The following is a 26,179-nucleotide window of genomic DNA, read 5'->3' on the forward strand; positions in this document are numbered from 1 at the left end:
TAATCTGTGCTTTATACATGTTTCCTGGCTTTGGGGATTGTTCCACACATGTTATTATGTTTAAATGTATTCCCCTACAATAAGATGGTTTCCTAAAATACACTATCTAAAGCAACAACCATGTGTTCCCAGATTTGGGGTAGAATTAATACGTTTTGTTTCTATGAGTCGCTCATAAAGAAACATATATCTATTCTTGAGTTTGTTTGAAGTAAACACCGACTCCCAATGGGTTTGACAACCCTAGATATATATGCTGAAAAGATGTACTAAAAGAGCTAGAGTTCAATCCATGTAATATTTTTTCTCTAGTTTTAACAAATTTAGTTTAGCGTGATAGTCGTTTGAGAGTATCATTTAGAAACTGTATAGGAAAATATTCGTGATTGTCATTAATTGAATAAGTTTCGACATATCATATTATTGTAGAGCTTTGATTGTAATAATGCCATATAAACAATCTGGATAATCATTCTTGGCACATGCAAACTCATCTTTTTCCAGTGTAGATGATCCAAATATTTTTCCAAGTTGATTTTATATGCTTTTGTGAATCGCATTGAAGCATTCATGTATTTCACTTTGAGTAAATAAAGCCGTAGTTTCTCAAGTTCTTGTGAAATAGATAAGTTATAAAATCCATCTTTTGCCCATGAACGCAATTGTCTAAAAACTTATAACAACGGTCCATTTCTATGTCATGTTTAACAAGTAAGACCCATGTGTCTTAAATTAATCAACTTTCAAAAAATCCATGCCATGGAATTTTAGAATGTTGTCTTGTTGATATGGTCGTATGACATTGCCAAAGATATGTGGAACACAAATGAGGATATTTGATTTGAACCTTCTGCAGTTTGAATGTCAGCGGAAAATTATTTCTGATAATTAATGGAACAAAATGACATAAGTTCCAGCCTTTTTAAGGACATTAAAACAAACCAAATGCAGCACAACTTTGTTTCATTTTCCACTTGTAGGTCAATAACGAGACCTAGCTTCCAAAATTTGAGTTCTTAACAAAAGTTAGAACCTCAAGCGGTAATCCAATAACACAGGAGTTCAATTGATAAGCCTTTTCTCTTTAACATTAACTTCAATGTAGAGATTTAATCTTGAATTCTTTTTTTTGTTCCCGTTTCCTATCCTTTCTAGCACCTTTTCTTATAGTCCAAAAGATTTTACTCTTTGTTTGATCTTCTTACATTGTTATACTTACAAAATCCATTTCCTTTTATTCATTTTGAATTACCACATCGAATGAGTCTAGTTCATTATTGAATCAAAAGGAAATTGGTTGTTAACCATTGGTAATACATGAACCTTTAACTCAATACTTCATTATTCAAAAACTACATAGTATTTTGAATATATGAGTTTCAATTGCTCTACCATTCAACTTTTAGTTGAAAACAAGCATGAAAATCACTATACGAAAATGTTGCATCCAAGAAACGCTCTCATTCTCCTTCGTTTTGATAATTGCTCTCAAAACATGTTACCAATTGCTCGAGGAATTATAGCAGTTCTATTATCTGAAACTCAATACAATTTAATATTTACAAGTATAATTCATATTCTACAAAATGAAATAGCAAAGAATAAACATTTATCATACTTTAATAACTTGAAAGAAAAGCATACATGCATTCATTAAAGCTATTAAAACATTTCATTCATGCAATAAATACATATTCCAAAAGGAATGAAAAAAATCCAAGACCGTAAAAGTCTCTAAGTCTTAAGCATGCTTTGGCTTGTCTTATTTGAAGATTTTTGGTAAGCAAAAACCAATTGCTAGTAATTCTAAACTACTCTTGGTTAACAAGTTAATGCCATAACTTATTCCTTTTCCAAAACATGCACCATTGTTGCTTGATTTAGAACCACAATCAACATGCTCATTTGGTTTTTGCTATCTAGGAATACTAAAATAGCACCTCGTTTTGGCGGAAACCTACAATCTTAGGTTCGAAGATTTTTGTAAGTGCTTGATTTGGAATGCAATTTTAAACTCAATATTATTTGGACCTAATTTTTTCTATGTTGGTTTGATTATTTAGTGAACTAAAGCCTTAATCAAAATATAAAACAACATAAACATGCATAATATACATACACCAATATATAAAAGCATATATAAATTTGGTGAACTAGTATGGCCCCAATTACTTGGTCTTGAAGCATTCAATCTTCAATCTTCGCCTTGTTAGTTTGGCACAATCTTGAAAATCATTCAAAATGCTAACTTATAATTTTTAAATAAGCTACCTAGAAGTACTTGAACTAATAATCTAATTATTACAACAAAACTTCATGGTACGCAGACCATATTAAAAAACTTTATATTCAAAGATAAAATGGTTCGTAGACCATATTTAACTATCCTACTTGGGCCATACTAGTCACCTGCATAACATGCAATACATAATAATAATATAATATGCATTCACCCATTCGTATCCTAAAACGAGTGGCCTAAGTAAGTTTACACATGATTAAATGATTAATGAAAATCACATTCATGTCAACGCGCTCTAAAAGATTAACCAATTCCAAATGAATAATCCTTAATCATATTCTAATCAAATATTTATTTAACTAAAATTATTGTCCTATGAAAATTATTTCAATAATTTCATTAAAAATATTCTCACTTAAACCATACCGTTTGAACTAAATTAAAAAAAATAAAATTTTGAAAAAATTCCAATGTTAACCCCTACGTGCGAAAATAAGCCCAAAGCCTAAAAGTGTGGCCTTGAATTAAAACCTAAGAAAAAACACACAAATGAATGCAATGTAGGCTTGGTTTACGCCCAGCCCACCGTTGCCCATTGCATTGGTCTCGTTGCACAAGACGCAGGCCGCAAGGCCCACATCCTACGCAACACAGCAACAACACACAGGCACTCAAGCGCGCCCATATGTAAGAGCAGTGCTCGTCGCTTCCTCGCTGCTTCGTGCGCTTAGTTAGCACGCGCTGGCACGCCATCTCCCTCGCTAGTGCCGCATGGTTGCGCCTCGCATGCTGCGTGCAAGGAGCTCGCCCATTTTCTTCGCCAAGCCCCTCACATTTTGTCGGACACGTGGAGGCGGGACGCCAATCCGATGTGCATGCCCGCACTGGCTTGCTGCCCCTGCCCTTGTCTCGTTTCATGCGCGCGCCACAACCATGGCACGAGGCCATGCTGTGCGCACCACACACACATAGCCAGCAGCCATCGCCCTCGTGCGAGTGGCTTTCTCGTGCAATCGAACATCAAAATCCAATTCAAAGTTACGAAACAAAATTTGCACGATTTAAATATTTCATAATTTTAACAATTCAAATCGTTTTTAATTACGAAAAATAATTAAAGTGGGTGATTTATTAAAATTTCAAACAATCCAATTTATGAATTTTATAAATCTAGGCTAACAATTATTCAAATTTAACGAAGGATTATTATAAAAAAAAATTGAATACAATAGATAAACCAATCCAAACATTTAAATCGTTCTAAACATTAAAATTTCGTAATTTTGTCAAATTTGGTTTAGGTGAACGATTAAAATTAACAAATCTAATCAAAATATTAATCCATGAATTTTTTAAATGAGCCATTTAAATATTATATCATATTGCTCTACTCGCCTTAACAAATTTCAAGATCTAACCAATAAATAAAATTAATTTTCGATCATAACATAATTAATGGTTTTCGTAATAAGGGTTTATAACTAATATTTATAAACGAATTAAATTTTAAAACCTCATAATAATCATAAAAAACTAGTAGGACAAAATTCAATTAATTATAAGTTGAGTAGATATTATAATTATTTTTTAAAGCCGTTAAATTTCACGTTTTAATTCTTTAAACAAAAAAATCGGCCAAAAAATCATACTTCGGGGCTGAATGTCACAGATTAATCACATGATTTCAACTTAGAACGTTGATTTCGATCGATTTAGGCTCAGAAATATAAAAAATCTGATATTTTTCGAAAACATTAGTTTTTTCAGCATTCATCCAATAATCCGAAAAAAATAGTTCGAAAAGAAAAAAAATACAGAAAATTCGACAAGATCCAAACCATGAAAACTTGCTTAATTTTTTTTTAAATACATGAATCTCATGTTACCACCGATGGGATTTACAATCTCATTAACATATAATCGTAGTTATCCCGAATCCAGGATCCATGTAAAAAGTATTATTTAAGCAATACATACATTTGTAGCGTGTACTCCCACTTGCCTCACAAACACGAACAATAAATCCATGTGTAGTTCCTCTAAAATAGTCCATCGGCATGTTCGGATCCGCCATGAATCCATTAGCTTAGAACTTTATCAAGGTAATTTGCTATGGTAGAAATATTCACACTTCAGGGGTTTTCTCTCACCGGAGGCAAAACTCTAATTATGGTTTCTTGTGTGAATTAGGTTGTAGTATGGAAAACAAGCTTAGGGTTAAACTAATAACCCTTAGAGCATACACAAGCCAACCGACCAAGGGCTTGGCCGACCAACATGCATAGCGCGGCCCAACACTTTGCGTAAGCGTTGTGGGCGATGGGCTTCACAGCCGCTAGGCCTCGCTTGGCCAACACGGTGTTGCTTCTCCTCTCGCATGCTCATGCGCGCTACAGCAAGGCCATAGGCCGTGTGCTGTTGTGCACTTATGTGCATGTTGCCACGCCCAAGGGCCTTGTGTTTGCGCGCTTGGCTCGTGGGCTGGTAGCTCCTTCGTACGCGTGCTTATGGCCTTGCGGCCAATACTAATCGTACAGCACTTGACGATCCAATGTCGTATGATATGATTTATCGTGCGTCCGGGCCCACGATATACGTAATACGATATACGATTTAGATCCAACGATTAGCTAGCCATTAAATGCTTTTCCTATTCATTTTGGTATAATATTATTTTCAGAGCTAAATTTCCGATTAGCTAGCCATTAAATGTTTTTCCTATTCATTTAATCCGGCGATCCGTTATATGCCATTTGTGTGACCTTGTAGGTTCAGTCAAGAGTAAGTTGTGAGCCTAATAAGGTTCAGAACTCACTGATCGGAAGAAATGCTCCGCCTAGATGTTCCGTTCACTTGATCTCACTAAATTAATTATTCTGTAATTAATCTGAACCTTAGTATTGGACTAATACCTTGGGTGAAGGACACATTTCCTTCAAGTAGCTGGTTGGTTGCGAGATTTTCGTTCATGGTATAAAATTTCGTGATAGTTGGGTAGGAATTCTATCTTGGTGATTGGAAAGGTAAATGATTTTAGTGGGTGTGGTCGTTGGATCGAGAGGTGGTTGATTAATGTTAAGCATGATAAAGGTAGCCTTAAATTAGAGGAGTAAAAGAGAAATCCGAGGGTGGGGATGGAAGTTTGGCGATAAGAGAGAGTAAAGGAAGGATACAAAATTTAACTAATAAACAACATATAAGGGAATTAACTCAATTGATTCACTTATTTTTTTCCTGAAAACCTTAAAATAAACGCTCCTTAATCTATATTTACTTGCACATTTTAGAATATATTATACAACATGCCAATAACTATGTAAATAGTCTTGAAGAAAAACGAGAATTTAGGAGGAGATCATTAAAGTCAAGAGAATGAAACCATGTGAAAAATGACTACATACTACGAGAAACGAGATTACATTATTATTTACTATTATTTACATGTATACTTAGTAAAAAATACGGAAACGAGATATAAAATATCATTATTTTATGAAAGATATAGAATATCATTTTAACAATGAAAATATGGAAACTCGTCAAATAAAATTTATAATTGATTCTAATAATCCAACCAATTTATACTCTACTTAGTATAAGTAATCAGACAAAATATACTTATTAAAACTCACATCTTAAATAATTATATGACAATTAGTACCATTTCAAGAAAATATTAAATCTATAAAATCAACTAACATTCATAAAATTATACAATATCGTTAATGTAATCATTCGTATAAGCTACTTCAAACTAGCTAAATACAGTAAATGAAAATTAATATGATATACCTAGAAATTAAAGTCAATTGACAACAATTGTTTAATAAGCTACTAAATATATGATTTGCATCTTAAATAATCAATTGACACATAATATATGATCACATAGTACCAAGAAGATATTACTTTCGTAAGATCAATAACACCCAAGTAATCCTACAAAACCAATCAATATACAATCATTCCAACAAGCATATTTCAAGTTAGATTTGAAATGAAATACCAAGTTAAGTCAATATGAACAATTTTCATTAAGCATCTACGGAGTATGTACCAATATTTTAATTATCTATCATCATTAATTAAAAAGTTAATTATTAGTATCTTAAACGTATTTAAATTGATTTATAAATTTCATAACTACTCAACATTTATATTATTATTATTCTCAACAAGCATAGTAGTCTTTATATAATCTAATTGTTGCTTTTATTAGCTTTTTAATTTTATACAACTCTCGTGCATTAGCACGGGTACATACTAGTAATTTAATTAAATCTCACAAATAAGTATTTTTATACTGCGTACTACGTATGTTAAGGAACCAAAGAGGAACGAGGAGTAATATAAAGTAGATTTAATTTACCAGACTTATATCACAAGAAAAACGTAATTTTTCTAATATAAAGTGGAAATATAATCAATATTTTTTTCTAGTCATTTGCATTTGTACAAATTGCAATTTTTTTTGGTTTTGGGAATATTCTTTTTCTCATTTACAATAATTTTCATTTTCAGAATAAAAGTTATTCCATCTAGGATTTAGGGTTTCAAACTTTTATGGCCTTGCATTTTAGAGTTCCATTTTGTGTCAATCATGCATCATGATGCAGGGTTCTTGTTTCTACCTTTTCCTTTTTAGGCCCAACCCATTTTTCATTTTGAAGTCTTTTTACTTTTATTTTGGTGTCACAACAAGGCCCATTTTGCATTAGATCTATGTATTTTGCGTCCTATTTTTTCCCTTCTTAATGATAAATTGTCCATGTGTTTCCCCTAAAAAAAAAAAATTGTCCATGCGTTTTTATTATATTTGTCTGATTATGTACGAAAAAATTAAATCCCATTTTCTTTGGGCTAAAAAGTAATCAAAGTCGAAAAGGCAAAACTCAATTTTTTTTTTAAATGATTTAGGATCCAATTTTTTAAAGGTCCATTTTGTAGGGCTTTTAAAAAGTGACCCGACCATAAAGACCGACCAACTCCAACCGACATCTGAACTGAATATATCCGAAAAATAGTGAGATCAAAATCGAACCGAACCGATCTGTTGTTGATCCGAAATCCGATTTAATACCAGAATTCAAGATCCAAACCTGAACCGCTAGCAACCCATTTGTATCCGATAACTTTTAATCGAAGCGAACCCGCAACCGATGCGATAGCAATCCAAAAACTGATTATACTTGATAACAACCGCAATCAACCCGATACGATAAAACCTGATACCAGATTTAACCCGACAAACATCTATCTGTATCCGAATTCCCCCGAAATTTTGCCATTCCGACTCTATTTAATCCGATCACCGAAAATAACCCGACTCGAGTTTACCCGATAACCGAAAGCCACAAGAGATTAATTACCCAATTTCACCTTATTCCTATTCAATTTACTCGTCATTAATCTAATTCAAGTTAACGTAATTGAATTATTTTATTATACAAGTCCAACTCATTACATGAAAATTTAATTTATGTTCTGTTTATATTAAATAATTTGGAGACAAAGTGGTAGAAGTGTAAAATATATATCTCTATTTGGCATGAAGTTTTAGAATAATAAAGTGATCTAAAGTTGATCACAAACTCGAGTGTCACTCGATTAATAGAACGGAAAATACAAACTTAAATAAATATAAACTTGAACTGCAAACCCAATTCGTAATTGCCACGAATCTGAGGTACGTCTTGTCCAAAGTTGTACCGAACCCAAGACTCCATGATCCATACTTGACCCATAATTAGCCACCAGACATGACCCGTAGCCAAAGTAAACAGGTCAAATTGTACCTGAATCCGACATACACCCGAATCAAACTCAATCCCAACCAAATCAAACCAATAGAAGATCATCTAAAACCCGATCCAGTTCCAACCGAACCCGATTGACCCAAACAGAAGTTACTTGAAACGAAACTGAGTTCAATCTTAAACAGTTCATAACCTGATTTCATCTGAACCAAATTTATCCGAACCGATCTGAATCGAACCGAATAGAATATTAACCCGACATTAATCGATTTCCACGTGACCTGAACCTTTTATAACCAATCCGATGACCCTATTTGAAAGTTCTACCATTTGCGTCTAGTCCATGTCCAGATATAGACTTTTTCCCTTTTTTTAAATAATTTAACCCGTATGATTTTAGGACTAAATTCTCTAAATTTTCATTTTACATCTCTGTATATCCAAATTTGGAGCCATTTTTGCCAAGCACAAAGACCATTTAATGTTTTTTTTTGGCAAATAATATAGATTTTTATTTACCAAAGAGAGTTTTACAACTTATAACCAAAACACCTTAGGCAAACAATCCTAAACAATAAAAAACAAGCTATTGCCTACAAGAAATATTGAACATAATTCTACCAACCACTACATTAACAGGATAAACATGATCCTTGAACAACTTGGAGTTCCTCTGCAGCCAAATACATACTATAGACAGTTTCCAAAAAAGCAATGCTATAACTACAGTCTGCATTCTTGCTTCTTCTACTTTTCTTCACAGCTCTCTGCACTTCATCATTCCAAGGGAGAATACTTCTACCAACACCCAAATTCTGCAAAATCAGGCTCCACACTTCTTGTGAGAACTGGCATGAGAAGAACAGGTGAGACGGAGTTTCATCACCCAACTGACACAATCCACACTTTCCATCAATACTAAAATTCCACTTCAAGAGTATGTCCTTTGTTGCTAATTTGTTCTGAATAGCTAACCACCCAATAAAAGTACTTTTTGGGCTAGCTTTGCTATTGAAAATCAGCCTTTTCCACTCAACTTGCTCACCACAGTTATAAAGATGCTTGTACATTTTTTTTTATTTTTTAACTTGCCAACCACCACAAACTGATCAACCCCATTTGCATGCAGGAAGACTTCCCTAGCATTCCAGATTTTCCTTAACGACCAAGATAAACCATTAGGAATAGGCATGCTCCAGAAATCCTTGTGTTGTATATAGTAGGTGTGGATCCACCTAACCCACAACTTATCTTGCTTCTTGGACAAAGCCCAACAAAAGATTTATTCCATACACTAAGATCTTTCAAATTCCACCCACCACGGCTCTTAGGAAAGCAAAGATTTTCCTAAGAAACAGGAGCTTTCTTAGAATTTGTATTAGAGCCAGTCCAAAGGAAGCACCTGCAAAGCCTCTAAATTTCCTTCATCACTTTCTTAGGCATGACAAAGATTTGGCACCAGTATAGCTGAATCACAAAAAGCACAGATTTCACCAATTGTAACCTTCCAGCATAGGTAAAGAGTTTAGCTGCCCAACTTTTATTTCTAGCTACTGTCTTTTCAATGAGGGGTTTGCAATCAGTAAAGCTTAGTTTCCTTGTAGTGAGGGGAACTCCCAGATACTTAAAAGGAAAGGAACCTCTATCAATCCCAATAGTAGCCACAAGGTGATCTGCAAAAGAGCTAGGAATACCAGCAAAGTAGACCTCGCTTTTATGCAGTTTAGCAACCAAACTTGAAGCCGCATAAAACTTTTGAAAGGAAGCAAAAATAGCTTTCACAGATCTTTTATCAGCTCTTGCAAACAATAATAAATCATTTGCAAACATCATATGTGTAAGACCAACTCTTTTGCATCTAGGGTCAAAGGCAAAGTCAATATTCTGATTCAAATAATCCAGGCATCTAGACAGATATTCCATGCCTAAAGCAAATAAGTAAGGTGATATAGGATCACCCTGTCTTAGTCCCTTCTTAATAGGGATAGGAGCTGTGGGAAAGCCATTGATCAAAATTGAATAAAATATTGTCTGTAAATACTACATCACCCAACCTACAAACTTTGCAGGAAAGCCTAGTTCAGCAAGCATTGACCTCAAAAAAGGCCATTCTAAAGAGTCAGAAGCTTTCTTAAATCCACTTTGATCATGCACCTAGAGGACACATACTTCCTTAATTGAATAACGTTTAACAAGTTCACTTGCAAGCATAATATTATCAGAGATGACCCTACCAGGAATAAACCCAGAATGAGCATGACTCACCACATCACCAATGACCCCTTGCATTCTAGCAGTGAGGATCTTCGAGATCAACTTGTACACCACATAACAACAGGCAATAGGCCTAAATCTTTCACTTCTAAAGCATTCTGAATTTGGGAATAAGAGTGACTGAAGTGTTGTTGATCTGTTTCAGCAACACCCCAATCCTGAAAAACTCTTTAACAGCCTCATAGATAATAGGTTTAACAATATTCCAAGGTTTGAGAAAGAACATACTATTAAAGCCATCCAATCCTGGAGCTTTATGAGCATCAATTTGTTTAAGAGCATTATCTATTTCTGCTTCAGTAACATGGAGAACTAAACTTTCAGCAGCAACAACAGTAAGTTGTTTCCCTTTTCTCACAATTTGAACATCAATACCCTCTAAAGAATATGCAGCAGTTCCAATAAGAGTCTTGTAAAAATTGCTAACTTCCCCTTTTATCTCCTCAGTAGTGGTCAACTTTTTCCCTGTCTAATCATACAGTACATCAATATTGTTCTTTAAGTGGCTCTCCTTCATTGCATTAAAAAAGAATTTAGTATTTGAATCTCCAACTTTTAACCATGAAATCCATGATTTCTGCCCATATGCACTCTCTTGAATCTTCAAAATCTTTTTGAGCTTCTCACTTTAAACTTTCTCATGAGCTTGAAGAGAACTATCAGTTGGATCAGTAGCCAATTGTGTCTGAACACTAGCCAGCTCCCCCCTTAATAATTCAATTCTGTCATCAAGCCTTGCAAACTCCTTCTAATGAATGGTTTTCAACCCATGCTTATCTGCCTTCAATTTATTCCAAACTCTGAATATAGCAGTCCCATGGCAATGATTATCCCACCCCTTCTGAACTACTACAAGGAAGCTAGCATGCTCAGACATATAATTAAAAAACTTGAAATGTCTACTTCCTCCTCCCGCAGCAATTTTACAAGTCATGACCAAAGGTGAATGATCAGAAAGTCCAGGGTTCATGTAATCTACTATTGCATCAGAGTAGGAACTACGCCAATCAGAATTACCAAAAGCTTTTTATATCCTTAAACTTATCCTCAAATCTCCTTGCCCCTTATTACTCCAGGAATAAATGTGGCCACAACTTTTCAACTCTGTTAGGTTTGCGAAATCCACGCAAGCCTCAAAATCTCTTGTTTCAGCATTTGTGACTTCATTACCATTATGCATATCATTGGACAGCAAGATTGAGTTAAAGTATCCCATCACTACCCAGGGCATGTAATAACTTGACTAAAAGCAGCTAACTCTCTCCTATAGGCCTCCTACTCGCCACATTATGCAGTCCATAAACTGTAGTAAAAAAGGTGTTAAGCTGGCCATTTTTCAAAGTAACTGAGCCATGCAGAAGAAACTCAGTTTTCATCAAAATTTGGACAGAAACAATATTGTGTTTCCACCCTAACCATATCCTCTCCCTTGGATAGTGCTCATAATTCATAACCCAGTGTCAGCAATCCCCTAATTTCTTAAGAATTTTACTACTATTTTTCTCTTTTATTTTTGTCTCAATCAAAGGAACTAGACAAATATTATTTTTAGCTAAAAACTTTTTAATTTTAACTACTTTAGTGGGGTCATTCATTCCCCTAATATTCCAAGTGTAGAGATTTGTGTTTGGTCAATAGCTGAGTCCATCTCAGTGCCCCCACCATCATTAGCAACCCCATCAGTTACAATAGGAACTTGAGCCAAACCAACTGTCTGAACTAGGGTTCTAACCTCCCTATTTCTCCTTGATACCACCCTCCGACCATCATCCTGAACACCACTGGTGTGAAAACTAGGTCCATGTGAGCCACAAAGTCATCACTCATACCCTCAACAATTACCCCCTTTTCACTTTCAATAGTGGTCTCAACACTAGAAGTATTCTGATGGACAGTCTTTGGCTGCCACACCTTGTTTACTTTCTTCTGGTGTTATGTTGCAGGCTTAACTCTAGTGGTGTTGTTCTTCTCCTTTCCACAAGTGTTGCCAACAACTTTTCAAGTGTTGCAAAATGGAGGAAGGCACTTATATTCCACACATTGTTGAATAGTCTTCGCCATAGGATCTAGAACCACAACCGATTTAGGCAGTTTTCTAGTCACATCAACTTCTACCAGAATTCTAGCAAAGGAGATCTCAGCTGTTATGAGGTACATTCAGTAGCAAACAATGGAGCCCCTACAAGACTTCCAACACTACTAACAGAATCTGACCCCCAACACATAAGGGGCAAGTTAGGCAACCTGACCCATACATGCACAACTCTCAATTCCTCCACCTGAAAATTGAAGTTAGCAGCCCAAGGCTTAACAATCAATGGTCTTCCAAAGAAGGTATAAGGGCCGGCCATGACCACAAAATCTCTATCTTTCCTAGAGACAAATCTCGCCACAAAGTACCCTTCCTCATGAAGAAACACCTGTGGTTTATACACATGAGACCATTCCTTTGAATTGAATCTAATTACAGCCCCAATTGAAGGCAAATCCCCCACCACATACAAAATAATATCATTTTCCCATATATCAGTCATTTTATCAATGTCATCTTTATCTAACACAGCCATAGGAGTACCATCAACAATAATAGGGGTAATGAATGTGAGTGAGTTACCTTTGGCAGTAAGGGTATTCCCTTTGAACAAGCTAGCCCATGTTTTTGGATCCAGATTCAAGCTTCTCTGAGCTGGAGGTGGCACAACACCTCCCCACACTCTGTTCTGTATGGAGTTGCTCTATTTCACCCACAACAGCATGTTTCTCCAACCTCACTGAAGGAGCCATCAAACCAAGGGCTTCATTAACAGTCCTCATCAACAATCTCACCTTCTCCATCGCAGTTCCCCCTTGAGATCGATTCTCTTGATAATATTCCAACGCCTCAAACATCAAAGGGGATCTCATCGCAATACCCTGAACTTCTTGAGGCGACGAATTTGGCAGACGAACTGAGTCATGGTAGGGTTGGATAGTCTCCAAGAGTTCCTTGGACGGAGGGCCATTCCTCAGGTGGGGTGGCGGCGCCGGAGAAACCACCACCTCACACCTAGTTTTCCCACCATCACTAGGTGTCATGTTTTTCAGTTGGTTTTGGTTCTTAGGTCTTGAAACTTCTACACGCAGTAGAGAAGACGATTCCTCATTCACCTGGTTAACTTCGTGCTTCTGAGACTTCTTCTTCCTCGCCATTTTTGCAAGTTGGTGCATGTTAGAAGATAACCTTAACGTGCGCCCTTACCATAGCCAGAGATAAAATTTGCGGTATCAGACCATTTAATGTTATTCATGCCCATCCTTTATAGTCTTTCCTCTTAATCTTTTCGCTTCTTTTCTTTTTTCAGGGAGTAAGTCTGAATAAATTCTTTCGAGAAAGAAATACTTTTTCTCGAAAATCAAATTCAATCCTAGAGTCTTAAGGAATCATGATGCCTCTTGGGTCCGCAAAAAAGGAGATCAGCTAGTTTGAGTCATCATGGTGAAATAAACACCTAGGCAATGATGAAATATGGAATAAAAGTTCCTCAAAAGTTATGATTGAAAGGACTGCAGTACACCAGTTTTGGTTGTTGGCTTTCACTCACCTACTTTTGTCCATTTGTGGTGAAGGCTAATTGTAAATGTCACCTAATTGTCCAAGGTAGAAATCCCTAGGTTTTAGTGAGTATATAAACCTTATACTTCAATGTAACAGTCAAGTTTTGCTTGAATGAAATACATCAGCCACATAAGCTATTAACACCAAATGATCTCATTCATTGATTTCTTGATTGTAGTATTTAGAATCATAATATTCTTCATGATGTTAGAGCAAGGCTGCGTGTAATCAAAGACTGATTGAAAAATATTGTGAGCAAGATTAAGCCCTTCTAAGACAAACACTTTTCCTTTCTGTTCTTCTCTTTTGAATCTGCTAATTAATGTTAGAATCTTTAAACATTACTGCTTGAATGTCTAAGATCACATTATCTGATATGCAAGACCCTCCTTATCTGCAGCCTTCCAATGGTCGACATTATGTGGTTGTTGACAAACTCACTAGAGCTAAAAACTACAAGGAATGGTGTAGATCCATGGAGGTCATCTTGGATTCTAAGAGAAAACTGGGGTTTTTCTCTAGTTCAACCAAAGAAGGACACCACTAACATTCCCAAGAAGGAGCAGTGGGAGACTTGCAACAAAATGGTAATAGCATTGTTGTCAGGCACTGTGACTCCTGAAGTCAAGAAATCTTTGATGTTTCTGAACTCTTCTAGTGAGATATTGAAGCAGCTAGGGAAGAGAGACCTGTAGATTGGACTCGAACCAACAACCTACCAGGTTGTTACCTGGTCGCTCTACCATTTTAAGCTCACAGTTCCAGAATTATATTAACAATATTTGAAAATTTGTCATCATTGTCACCATCACATTAAAACAAGTTTTTCACATTTGCAAGGTTGAAACCCTAAAACCGGAAGCAAATAAGAGCCTAAATTGTCCTCAATTCTCATTGCTTGAAGTGTTTGAATCGGAAAAATAAGATTTCTTTTCAGCAAAGCCAATCAAACAAGTGAGGACACAATGCACTTTGACATTTCCAAATCATAAACGTAGTTAGTGAATCAAACATCCTTAGCAGCTTATAAAATTACCCTCCATACCAGAAATCATTACTCGTAAGCATAGGTGAGAAAAGTACAACAGCTGCCGTTGCACATCAATACACTAAATCCAAAAGATGACACACCAATAAGTCGTTAGTCTCTAGTTATCTACTATATGTGTGGGGGTCAAAAGAGCATGACGGGGCGCCTCTAAAAGAGTATACGAACCGCACGACTTTTCCCCTCTGGATGTGGCAAGCATATTAAGTAAATAGAAACTAACTGTGGGCGTTAGCCTCTTTTTTACTAGTCTGTAGGAGTCGTCATTCAGTTTAAGAAAACTGACAAAACCCGGTTATCGTGATATGCCTGGAATGCAAACATATTTGACTCATAGGTTCCCTTGTGATCCATGATGTGGAGGTCCCTCATTGTACATCCAGCGGAGCAGAGATTGAGAGTTTGGGGGACGTTTACTAATACGGGGAGTGCCCAGCATTAGCCCACATGGCGGTCCTTACTAGTTCAATGCGACGACGAACGTGACATGCGTTATGCTACATTACTCATATGAGTTGGTTTTAATGCACATGTATTTAATAAATTAAACAGTCGTAAAAACGGTGATTTAGATTGATTCAAGGTACCTAGCAATAAACCGGTTTATCCAGAAATTATCTGATTTAGGCGTGAGTAATATAGCAGATTATATGAACAAATTTTTAGAGGTGATGAAAACTGTAAAAATATAGATTTCAGGTTACACTATAGAGTAGGCTATACTGCGGTTCTCGGGAACACCTACCACTATACTTTGCTAGCTTTCCTTTTAACTTTTGAACTTTCCGGTAACTCACTGGCTACGGGGTGGGATTCTTCCAGAGTTTTTGTGTGTTTAGGCTAGAGATTGGGTCTGAACATCGGCAGCATCTGGACTGAACTGGCAGATCGTGCGGGCAGTGTCTATTTAACAATGTGTTAATACAGTAGACGGATGTTAATGCGGGACAATGAAAAGCTTCGTTCAATACTCAAGCTTAGAGTTTAAGGTTGGGATTGTGTGTTGTATACTTAGGAAATATTAGTCAAGCAGTGTTTGGTTTCATCATTGAACACACCGTATCGGGCCTAGGGACAAATGTAAGCGTCTACAGTTAGCCTCCACTTTGATTGAGCCTTGGGCAAGACGATAATCAAAGTATTGGTAGACGGAGTGCGTCGAAAACCTAGTCTTGCTAAGACCAAATTCGAACAAGGGTCTTGCTAGCCCCCCCAGTGATAATATTTGACTGAAGGGTCATCACCAAAAACGCCTATAGTTCCCTCACAAGTCATTGGGAATCTATTCACTTGAATCGACTTTTCACATAGTTCATGGAAGACGTTCTGATGGTGAAATGGAGCTTTTCGAAAACAGATACTTAACTTGATTTTTGAGGACGGATACAGGATATGAAATGACAATGGAATACAGAATACAGAATACGGAATGACAACGGAATACGGAATATGAAATTACAACGGAATGCGGAACACAAAATACAGAATACGGAATATGGAATAACAACGGAATACATAATACTCAATACTGAATACGGAATATAGAATACGGAATAAAGAATAATGAATACTGAATACAGAATACGGAATACGGAATATGGAATACAAAATAATGACATTTTTATTAACGAGGAAGGAATAAACCTCGAAAAGGAATACAGAATACAAAAAAAATGATATTTTTATTAACGAGACCTCGAAACGGAATACGTAATACGACATAATGAAATTTTTATTAATGAGGAATGAATAAACCTCAAAACAGAAAAAAGAATACGGAATAATGACATTTTTATTAACGAGGAATGAATAAACCTCGAAACATGACATTTTTATTAACAAGGAATAAATATACTTAAAACTGGAAACCTTTACATTTTTTTTGGAAAAAGTTTAGTAATTACTTATAAGAAATCAATTTTAAAGAACTGCTACATGACTGGGTTACGGTGATTTCCCGGAAAGTGACTGCCTGTTGGTGGGCTAACGGAATAACTTACTATTTGATATGTGTGTTTTATATAGAGTTTTTACCCCCGTCCCTTAGTACTTTTTGATCTCAAATGAGCTCTTCGGAGCGATTTTTAGTACTAATGTGCTCCTTGTAGTGTGTTTGTAGTTTTAGGTTCATCATTGTAGGAATTAGCATATTTTTGTGCATTTCCTACTCATTTGAATCAATACAAGAGATTATGTACTTTCGAGAGCAAAAACATTAAGTTTGAAGAGTTTTGAAGCAAAGCGAATAACGAAGGAAGTACAAAAATGACTATAGTCCACTATTTTAAGCATAACTCAAGTTCTACAACTCCAAATGATGTAATTTCAATTTGGTTGGATTCTAGACTTCAATAGCTTTCCAACAAGTGGTCACTCGCCTAATTCCAACGAATAACGGAAGGAGATATGACGTTTTGAAGATAGAGGATCGTGCAGTTTCAACACGCGCCCGATCGGGCGGGCTTCGCCCGATCCGGATCAGGCGGTCTTTCTGTGCGCTGTTCTGGGCATTTTGCAACCGCCCAATCGGGCAGAATTTCGCCCGATCGGGCCGACTATCGAGCACATCGCCCGATCGGGCGACGCCAACATCCAGCATATTTCGCGAGTTTTTATTTCCGATTTTGGGCTCTATTTTGGGCAAACTATAAATACTAGCCCCTTATATTTTTAGTGACACCTTTTATTTTAGTTTTGAACCTTAGTTTATTTCCTTAGCTTATTATTCTCTCAAATTTGTTCCAACACTTAGTTTTATTTTCAATCAAACATTCAAGCTTTCATTATTCATTGTTCTTCAATTCGGTATTGCTTCTTGTTCTAATTTAGTTTATTGCTAATCTTGTTTTCTATTATGTTAATTGCTTTGTTATTTATTATCATGAGTGAGTAGTTTAATTTCTAGGGTTTAGGGGATCCATGAATGCATGATTGGGATTATATGTGGACATGATATTTGATTGATTGATTATAATTTCTATAGCTTATTATTATTGCTCGTCAATTCTGTTCGGCCGGACTATTTTGATTTGAGTTTGATTAACCTTAGATTATGCGCCGAGAGGTATAAATCTGATGTTTTTGGTCTGTGGCTATTAGATAGGAATTATTTCTAGTACGTAGCGAGAGCCCGCTAGTTGTTCTATCCTAAGGAATTCATAAGATTCGAGAGATGCATGTTTTCCTAGTTATGATTGTTAGTTGATTGTTATTGTCCGTTGTCCAATCCCGGTCTGCATTTATGGTGAACCGCTGCCCTAAATTCCTTTAATATTGTTATTTTCCGATTTGATTACTTGTTTTAGTTTAATACACAAACCATTCCAACTCTCGTTACCAGTAGTCTAGATTAGTAATTTAATAGTAGAAAGAACGCCTGTTTCCCTATGGATACGATCCCTGCTTCCCTTGCTATATTTTTAGTTGGTGAACGTTAGGTTTATCTTTGATAGGAGTGCGATTTAGCCTGTCACTATTATTTTTGAAACTAATAATAATAAATATAATTTTTGAAAACCCGTTATTTTTCTGCGGGAAGGAAAATGGAAACAGTTAAGCGGTTATTTGGCAAGAATGGGGCGAAGTGGCCCGATATTTTGTCTGAAAAGAATATTGGTGTGCTAGAAAATTCCAGCGCGTGCATGGTTGCGATAGAAAGTTTCCAGCGCTTGCTTTCGAGCGCTGGAATTTTTTAGCGCATATCTTCGAATTTTTCAGCGCTTGCTTTCGAGCCGCAACGACATTTTTCGCCATTGTCGCTGGTGCTGTTCGTTTTTCTTCGAGTTTTGTCTCGACGTTCTTCATTAATTTTGCTCAATTTTGCTTGTTTTCTTCTCCAAAATCATTCCCAAGTCATTCTAGATCACACATGTGTAAGTAATTTTGAGTTTAACTCGAGTTTTAGCTTAATTTAGAGTAGACATTCGTGTGAAATTTCATGCTCAAATTGAATTGGGGTTTCTTGATTTTGCCTCAATTTATTGCAATTTATTGCTTGCATGTGTCTTTTATAGTATGTATAAGTGCCTAAGAATGTTAGTTTTTGCAAGTATGTTGGTTTTGGGCAATGTTGAACTTGTTCAAAATTAGCCCCCAAGAGTGCCTACAAATTGGTATTGGGGCAAAATGTAGGTGTTCTTGGTGCATTACTTGCGGTTTACATAGAAAATGCATGAATTTGATATTCAAAGTGGTTTGTGGTCAACTTTTCTTGTATGAATTTTATTACTAATTTCGAAGTTAGTAACATGTTCATACATAGGTTATAAAATTGTTTGATGCCACTAGCTTGTTGTGCTTAGAGTTTTTGGAATGTAATTGTTTGCATTGTGTGAGGGGGTCGAAAAACACGACAAGGCACCTCTAGAAGGAGTATACGGCCCGCAGGACTTTTCCCCTCTGGATGTGGCAATCATATTAAGTAAATAGGAACTAACTATGGGAGTTATCCTCTTTTTACTAGTTTATAGGAGTCGTCATTCAGTTTAAGAGAACTGACAAAACCCAGTTATCGTGATATGCCTGGAGTGCAAACATATTTGACTCACAACGGCCATAGGTTTCCTTGTGATACCTGATGTGGAGATAGCTCAACGTACATCCAGCGGAGTAGGGATTGAGAGGTCTTGGGACGTTTACTAAGACGGGGAGTGCCCATCATTAGCCCACGCGGCGGAGTCCTTACTAGTTCAATTGTGACAATGATGGGACATGCGTTATGCTACATTACTACTCTTGATTGATTTTAATGCATAGATATTACTAAAAAATGACAAAACGCTGATTTAGATTGATTTACAGTGCTTAACAATAAACCAGTTTGTCCAAGTTTTATCTGATTTAGGCATGAGCAATATAACAGATTAAATTTAGCAGATTTACATGGTGAGAAAAGCAATAAAAATACAAATTCAAGTTACAGCAAAGCGTAGGCTTTACTGCGATTCTCAGGAACACCTACCACTTGACTTTACTAGCTTTCCGTTTGGCTTCAGAACTTTCCGATGACTGACTAACAGTGGGATGAGATTCTTCTAGAGTTTTGAGTATTTTAGGCTTAGGGATTGTGTTTAGGTTTCAGCAGCACTTCAACGGTATTCAGGCTATCAGATGGTCATGTGGGCAGGGTCTGCTTAACAGTGTGTTAAATGCGGCAGACACACGAATACGAGACTGAGAAAAGATTCGGTCAATACTCAAGCTTAAGGGTTTAGGGTTAGGAATGTGTTATTTTCCGGTTTTCAGAGGCCCTGTTTATAGTACAATAGGCCAGAATAAGATAAATCTTCGAAATGGGAATTTTCCAACTGAGATCTGTGCAGCGCCAAAAAATTCCAGCGCTTGGATCAGGAGCGCTGGTTATTTCTAGCGCTTGCATTTTGTGTGCCAGATTTGTTCTGGTGACAAATGGATCAATTCTATCTTGCATGATTCGTATAAGGAACAAAGTGCACCGCTGGAATATAACAACGCTAGGGTTTTGAGCGCTGGAAAATAATGACGCTTAGATTGCCAGCGCAGGAACTTTCCAGCGCTGGTGTTGTACTTCACTTTTCAAGTCCTATCGGGTTTTTTTACCGATCCTTACTCACGTTTTCTATCCTTATGAGTATGAGTTGGGATGCAACTCTTAGCCCTTATCCAACGATAAATCATAATGCGACTTAAACACTTAGATATTTTATCTTATACGGTTACTATTCTGGGCAGCGTTCAGGCATAGGAGTTACTATTAATAGTAATTTCTAAAAATGGAAATATGGTTTACGAGATATCAGTCAGTCATGGATCGTTCGTGGCATATTTAGGAAAGCTTAGTCAAGCGGTGTTTGGTTTCATCATCGAACACACCGTGTTGGGCCTAGGGACAAAAGTAGGCCTCTATAGTTAGCCCCCACTTTGATTGAGTCTGGATAAGACGACAATCAAAGTATTGGTAGACGGAGTGCGTCTGGACCTAGCTGGGTTGAAACCAAGTCCGAACGAGGGTCTCGCGAGCCCCCGAGTGATAACATTTGACTGAAGGGTCATCACTGGGATTGTCAATAGCTCCCTCACGAGTCATTGGTAATCTACTGACTTGAACTTACTTCTCACAGAGTCATCGAAGACTTTCAACTGGTAGAACCGAGTTTTTCGAAAACAGACACTTAACATGACCTTTTAAGGACAAAATACAAAGTACGGAATGGTACATAGACAACAGAATACGAAATACGGAATGACAAAATTCGGAATACGTAATACGAAATACAGAATACGAAATACGAAATACAGAATAATAACATTTTTAAGCAAGGAATGAATCAACCTCGAAATGGGATACAGAATACGGAATAGTGACATTTTTAAGCAAGGAATGAATAAACCTCGAAACGGAATACGGAATAGTGACATTTTTAAGCGAGGAATGAATAAACCTCGAAACGTAATATAAAATTTTTCAGAAAGCCTTATTTTTCGGAATACAAAATTTTTCAGAACGCCTTATTTTTCAGACTTTTGAAAATGAATTTCGAAGTTTTGTTTTTTTAAAAGAAAAACAACCGTCACATAAATGGGTTACGGTAATCCCGGAACACAGTGGCCTATTAGTGGGCCGCCAGAATAATGTATAGATGTTTTTTCGAAATATCTTTACTTTTCGAGGGAAGCAAAACGAAACAAGATTAGGCGGTTTATTTGATAAGAAATAGGCTAGGTGGCCCAACATTTTTTCGGAATGGAACAATTGTGCGCTGGGAAATTTCAGCGCTTGAATTTGAGCGCTGAAATTTTCCAGGGCTTGAATTTGAGCGCTGGAAAATTCCAGCGCATGTCTTCTTAAAATGCGAACAGCGCAGTGGCAGTTCGCCATTTCTGCTGCTGCTGTTTCGCGATTTTCACATTCTCTCTCACTCGTTCTTTATCATTTCAGCTCGGTTTTGCATGATTTCTTCACCAAAATTGCTCCCAGGCTAATCTAAATCACATAAATGTAAGTAAATTCGTGTTTAACTTGCATTTTGGCTTAATTTTGAGTAGAAATTTGTATGATATTTCGTGCCCAAATTTAATTGGGGTTTTTGATACTTTCCTGAATCTCTTGCAATTGTTTGCTTTTATGTGATGTTTATAACATGTATGAGTGCCTAAGCCTGTTAATTTCTGTAAGTTTGCTGATTTTGGGCAATTTTGAGCTTGTTCAAAATTAGCCCCGAAGTGTGCCTACGAGTTGATATTGGAATGCAATGTAGGTGTTTTTGGTGCTTTGCTTGCAGTTTATATGGGCTATGGATGATAGAAAATGCATGATTTTGACATTCAAAATAGTTCGTGGTTGATTTCGTATGTATGAACATTGCCAGGGATACAATCATGTTGTCTTAGAAACACGGTTAGGGAGTGTGTCGGGGAGGAGTTGGTCGTAGCGGTTGCCAAGTATAGTACTTGGGTATGCCTTACTCCTTGTTGTTGGACTTTTTAGAAGAGGGACGCCCTTCCGGTGCTTCTGCGAGGATGTATGCTCGCGTATTCTCCTTGTTGTTCTTGAGTTCGACGATCTTGTCAAACCGTTCGGAGAAGGTGGATCCTTGGCTAATTCCGTTGGTGGGGGAGTTGTCTGAAAAAGGTTCGTACTGTTGGGGCTAGGCAGCCTATGCGAACTTGATTAGCCATATGAGTGTGGTTGTGCGGGTCTTGGACGGTCCAGACATGCCTATGAGACCTATTTCTCTATGCGCCATGCCACGACTCATCGAGGTACGAACTTTATATTCTTTACTTCAGAGTGCTAAATGAACAGCGTACCACTACTACAAAACAACATGTTTGTAGACGCCATGGCTTCGACGCTGAGAGGGTTGCGTTGGGCCGGGAAATTTTTCTGTGTTTAGTCGACGCCAAAACGCGTCGAAGAACCTGACGACACCATTTTGTCGACGCCAAAACGCGTCGAAGAACTCAACGACGCCGTTTTGTGGATGTCTTATGATGTCTAAGCTTTTGAAGACACCTTTTGGAGTCGCCAATACATGTGCCTTGCACATGGTACTTTAAGTTGAATTACATATTTGCGCGCTTCATATTTTGTGAAAATTAAAATAAAGCGCTTCCCATTAAAAAATAATAATTCTGAGCGCCTAAAGCCGAAAACCACTAACCCCCTGTTCCATTATCTCGCAAAAACCCTAATTAATTATCTAAAACTCCCAAATTAAAGAACTTCTCCCAACGCGCAAATTCGAATCTCTCACTCTGTCTTCGCCATTGATATTTGATCTGTAGGTTTGTCAACGTTTTTCTATTTCTCAGCAAATTATTTTCTTCTTATTCTTTTTCTTATTTATCTGAATTTCGTTTCTTCTTCTTCTTTCATCATCCAAACGAGGTAACAGTGGGAAAAAGCCGACTGAATTTTGCTTCTTGTGCTGAAACTTCGAAGGGTATACGGCTCAATTTGGTGCTAAATTTCCGAGGTATTCATTGCACATGTTCTCTTTTCTCCATCGAATCAAATCCTTGCAATTCTCGGTTTGATATTTTCATTTTGATATTATGTGAAGATGTAGAATCCTGTAAATTATGTAAAACGTGAGAATTATATTGCAAACATTATTAATTGTTGCTCTTTTATGGATTTTTTTGTGCAATTTGGGTTTTCATTCTGAATTGCAAACATTAGTTATGTAATTGTAATAGATTGAAAGAGGTGAGAGGAAGTGATCAGAAAATAATAGTGAAGGAAATAATGCCCTTGGTCCAAGTGTGCATTCTATGTTAAGTCTAATAAATGCGGTTCAGTATTAATTAACAAGTTAATAATTCAGTGAGATCAAGTGAGCTGAATGCCTAGCTAGAGGCCGCTTCAGTTCAAGTGGAATTAGTGATATTAATCCACAGCTTACTCTTGACTGAACCCGTAGGGTCACACAAATAGTACGTAAACGGATCAAGTATTTAATGGCATGAAATACTCTATCTATGGATATTCGGAATCGACGGATCTTGGTTTCAGTGGGAGCTGAGATCGTCACAAGCAAGAAATGAATACTCCGGAAACGATGATATTGCCGGAAACGGAAATATGGATCGTATCGGAAATATAAATATTATCCAAGTCGTAGATGTTGCCGGAAACGGAAACATGGTACGTATCGGAAAATATTATCGGAAATGGAAATATTGCCGGAATCGGAAATATTGCCGGAAACGGAAATATTATCAGAATCGGAAATATTATCGGAATCGGGAAATAATTCCGGAAACGGAAATATTAAATATTTGTTCGAAACGGAAATTAATTCCGGGATCGGAAATATTAAATATTGTTCGTATCGGAAATGAATTCCGAAATCGGGAATTTAATCGGAAGCGTATCGTACGAATTAGAATCGGACGAGGCTCGCTAGACGAAGGCCCAGCACGAAGCCAGGCCATCGCCCAGCAAGCCACACGCATCACCAACACACGCCAAAGCCTCGACCAGGCCCAGCGCAAGCCAGGCCCAGCCGAAGCCATGGGCGCGCGCGGACAGTAGCATGGGCCGAGCGCTGTGCGCTCAGCGTGGGCCGCAAGGCCTGCGCGGGTGTACGGTGCTCGTGCGATGCTCGTGTGCGAATCCTAAAGCTATCGGGATTCGATAAAAGATTAAATCCTAAACCTATTAGATAAAGTTTATTTAAATAGAGTCCTAGCAGGATTCTAATTAAATTAATTAGTATCCTAATATGATTCCAGTTCCTTTTCCATACCTCTATAAATAAGTGCCTAGGGTCATTATTTACAGTGACGATTGAAGTATTCAACGGGTAAGTTTTTGAACTATAAATCAGCCATACACTTGCAATAAGAGCCGAAAATCATAAGCACCTTGAGGGCGATTCTAGTTGGTCTAACTTGAGGCGGATCCGGACGTATTGTGGACTATCTACGGAGGGACGACATTTGGAGTCCTAAAGACTTGTTCTTGTTCGGTTCGGGCGCAGATAGGGAAGGCACGCTACAACATGTATGCATCTATACTATGCTAAATGATTATGTGTAAATAATATGCTTTCCTGGCTTTATGGTTTTTCCGCATGATTTATGAATTGTCATATGTATCATAACCTAACAGTGGTATCACGAGCCTCTTATTATTTTCATAATCTAAATTGCATGAACATGGTTAAATATTACAAATTTGCAAGAATTAAAAGGGGTGATTAATTTTCGTAATTGTTAATTAATTGCAAATTGCGTTTATTTAATTATACGTACGCAGTTTTTCGGCAGTTTCTTCGTTACTCATCCAAATCGAGTGATTTTTGTGTCAATTCCGCATGTAAAAGGCATTCTAAACTTTTGACAAAAATAAAAAATTTCGGCCGAACCCAGAATTCTCAAATTCGAAGCCTAACTATGACTTTTCGGAGGTTTTAGTTTTTCGAATGCAAAATTTCGTAAATTTAAGATGTTAAATTAAATATTTGCGATTCTTGTTGATAAATCTTGAATTTTTGATTGACCTACTGTATATGTTTAACAAGTTTGAATGCCTAGCCTTGTTAATTATGCAATCTAATTTGTAATTATGATTAATTTGTTGAAAATTGGAATAATTTAGAATTAATTTGATTTTCATAATTAGTTATAATTTAATTAGATACCTATGATTAAAAACCACCATAAAAATTGTAAATTTATGTTAAATTTTAAATTTTTATGACCTAGACTTGAATCCATGTTAATCGGAAATCAATTAAATAATAAATTTTCGATTTTTCGCCCTAAAATTATGAAATTAATATTATTTATTAATTTGTCATTAATTTTGAATATAAATTTTTAATTTTTATGCGATTCGCTCATATAACTTGCACGCACAAAGCAATGGACGCTACGTGTTACCCTTAATGGGTGTTGTATAGTGCGGGCGTGCGACGACGAACAAGGGAGCTCGTCGCCCATGCGGTACGAATGCAGCGAGCAAGGGCATGGTGCACGAGCACAAGGCAACAGCTCTGCCTTGTGTCGTAGGCTGTGAGCAATGGGCGTATGGGCAGGGGCGAGAGCAAGGCACGAGCAGTCGCGTGTGAGCAGCAAGCGTGCTGCGCCACAGCGCGCACTGCCTCGCGCAAGCATGCGGAGCCTCGCGCGCAGCGAGCGCAAGCTCGCGTGCCACAAGCGCTACGCACAGCATCGATGGCTCGCGCGCAGCGAGCGTCAGCTCGCATACTGCTGCCTCGTGCGATGAGCGCAAGCTCGCGTGCGGGAAAGGCAGGCGTGCAGCGAGCGATGGCTCG

General features: G+C 37.1%; 1 protein-coding gene across 1 annotated transcript; it reads right to left on the reverse strand.

Annotated features, from left to right (window-relative positions):
- Nucleotides 1–8,630: 8,630 nt before the first annotated feature.
- On the reverse strand, nucleotides 8,631–9,068 carry LOC110775516 (uncharacterized). Its single transcript, XM_021980120.1, has one exon. The coding sequence runs from the start codon at nucleotides 9,066–9,068 to the stop codon at nucleotides 8,631–8,633; it is 438 nt and encodes a 145-aa protein (XP_021835812.1).
- Nucleotides 9,069–26,179: the final 17,111 nt, after the last annotated feature.

The sequence above is a fragment of the Spinacia oleracea genome, chromosome 4 (genome assembly GCF_020520425.1).
Source record: "Spinacia oleracea cultivar Varoflay chromosome 4, BTI_SOV_V1, whole genome shotgun sequence".
NCBI lineage: Eukaryota > Viridiplantae > Streptophyta > Magnoliopsida > Caryophyllales > Amaranthaceae > Spinacia > Spinacia oleracea.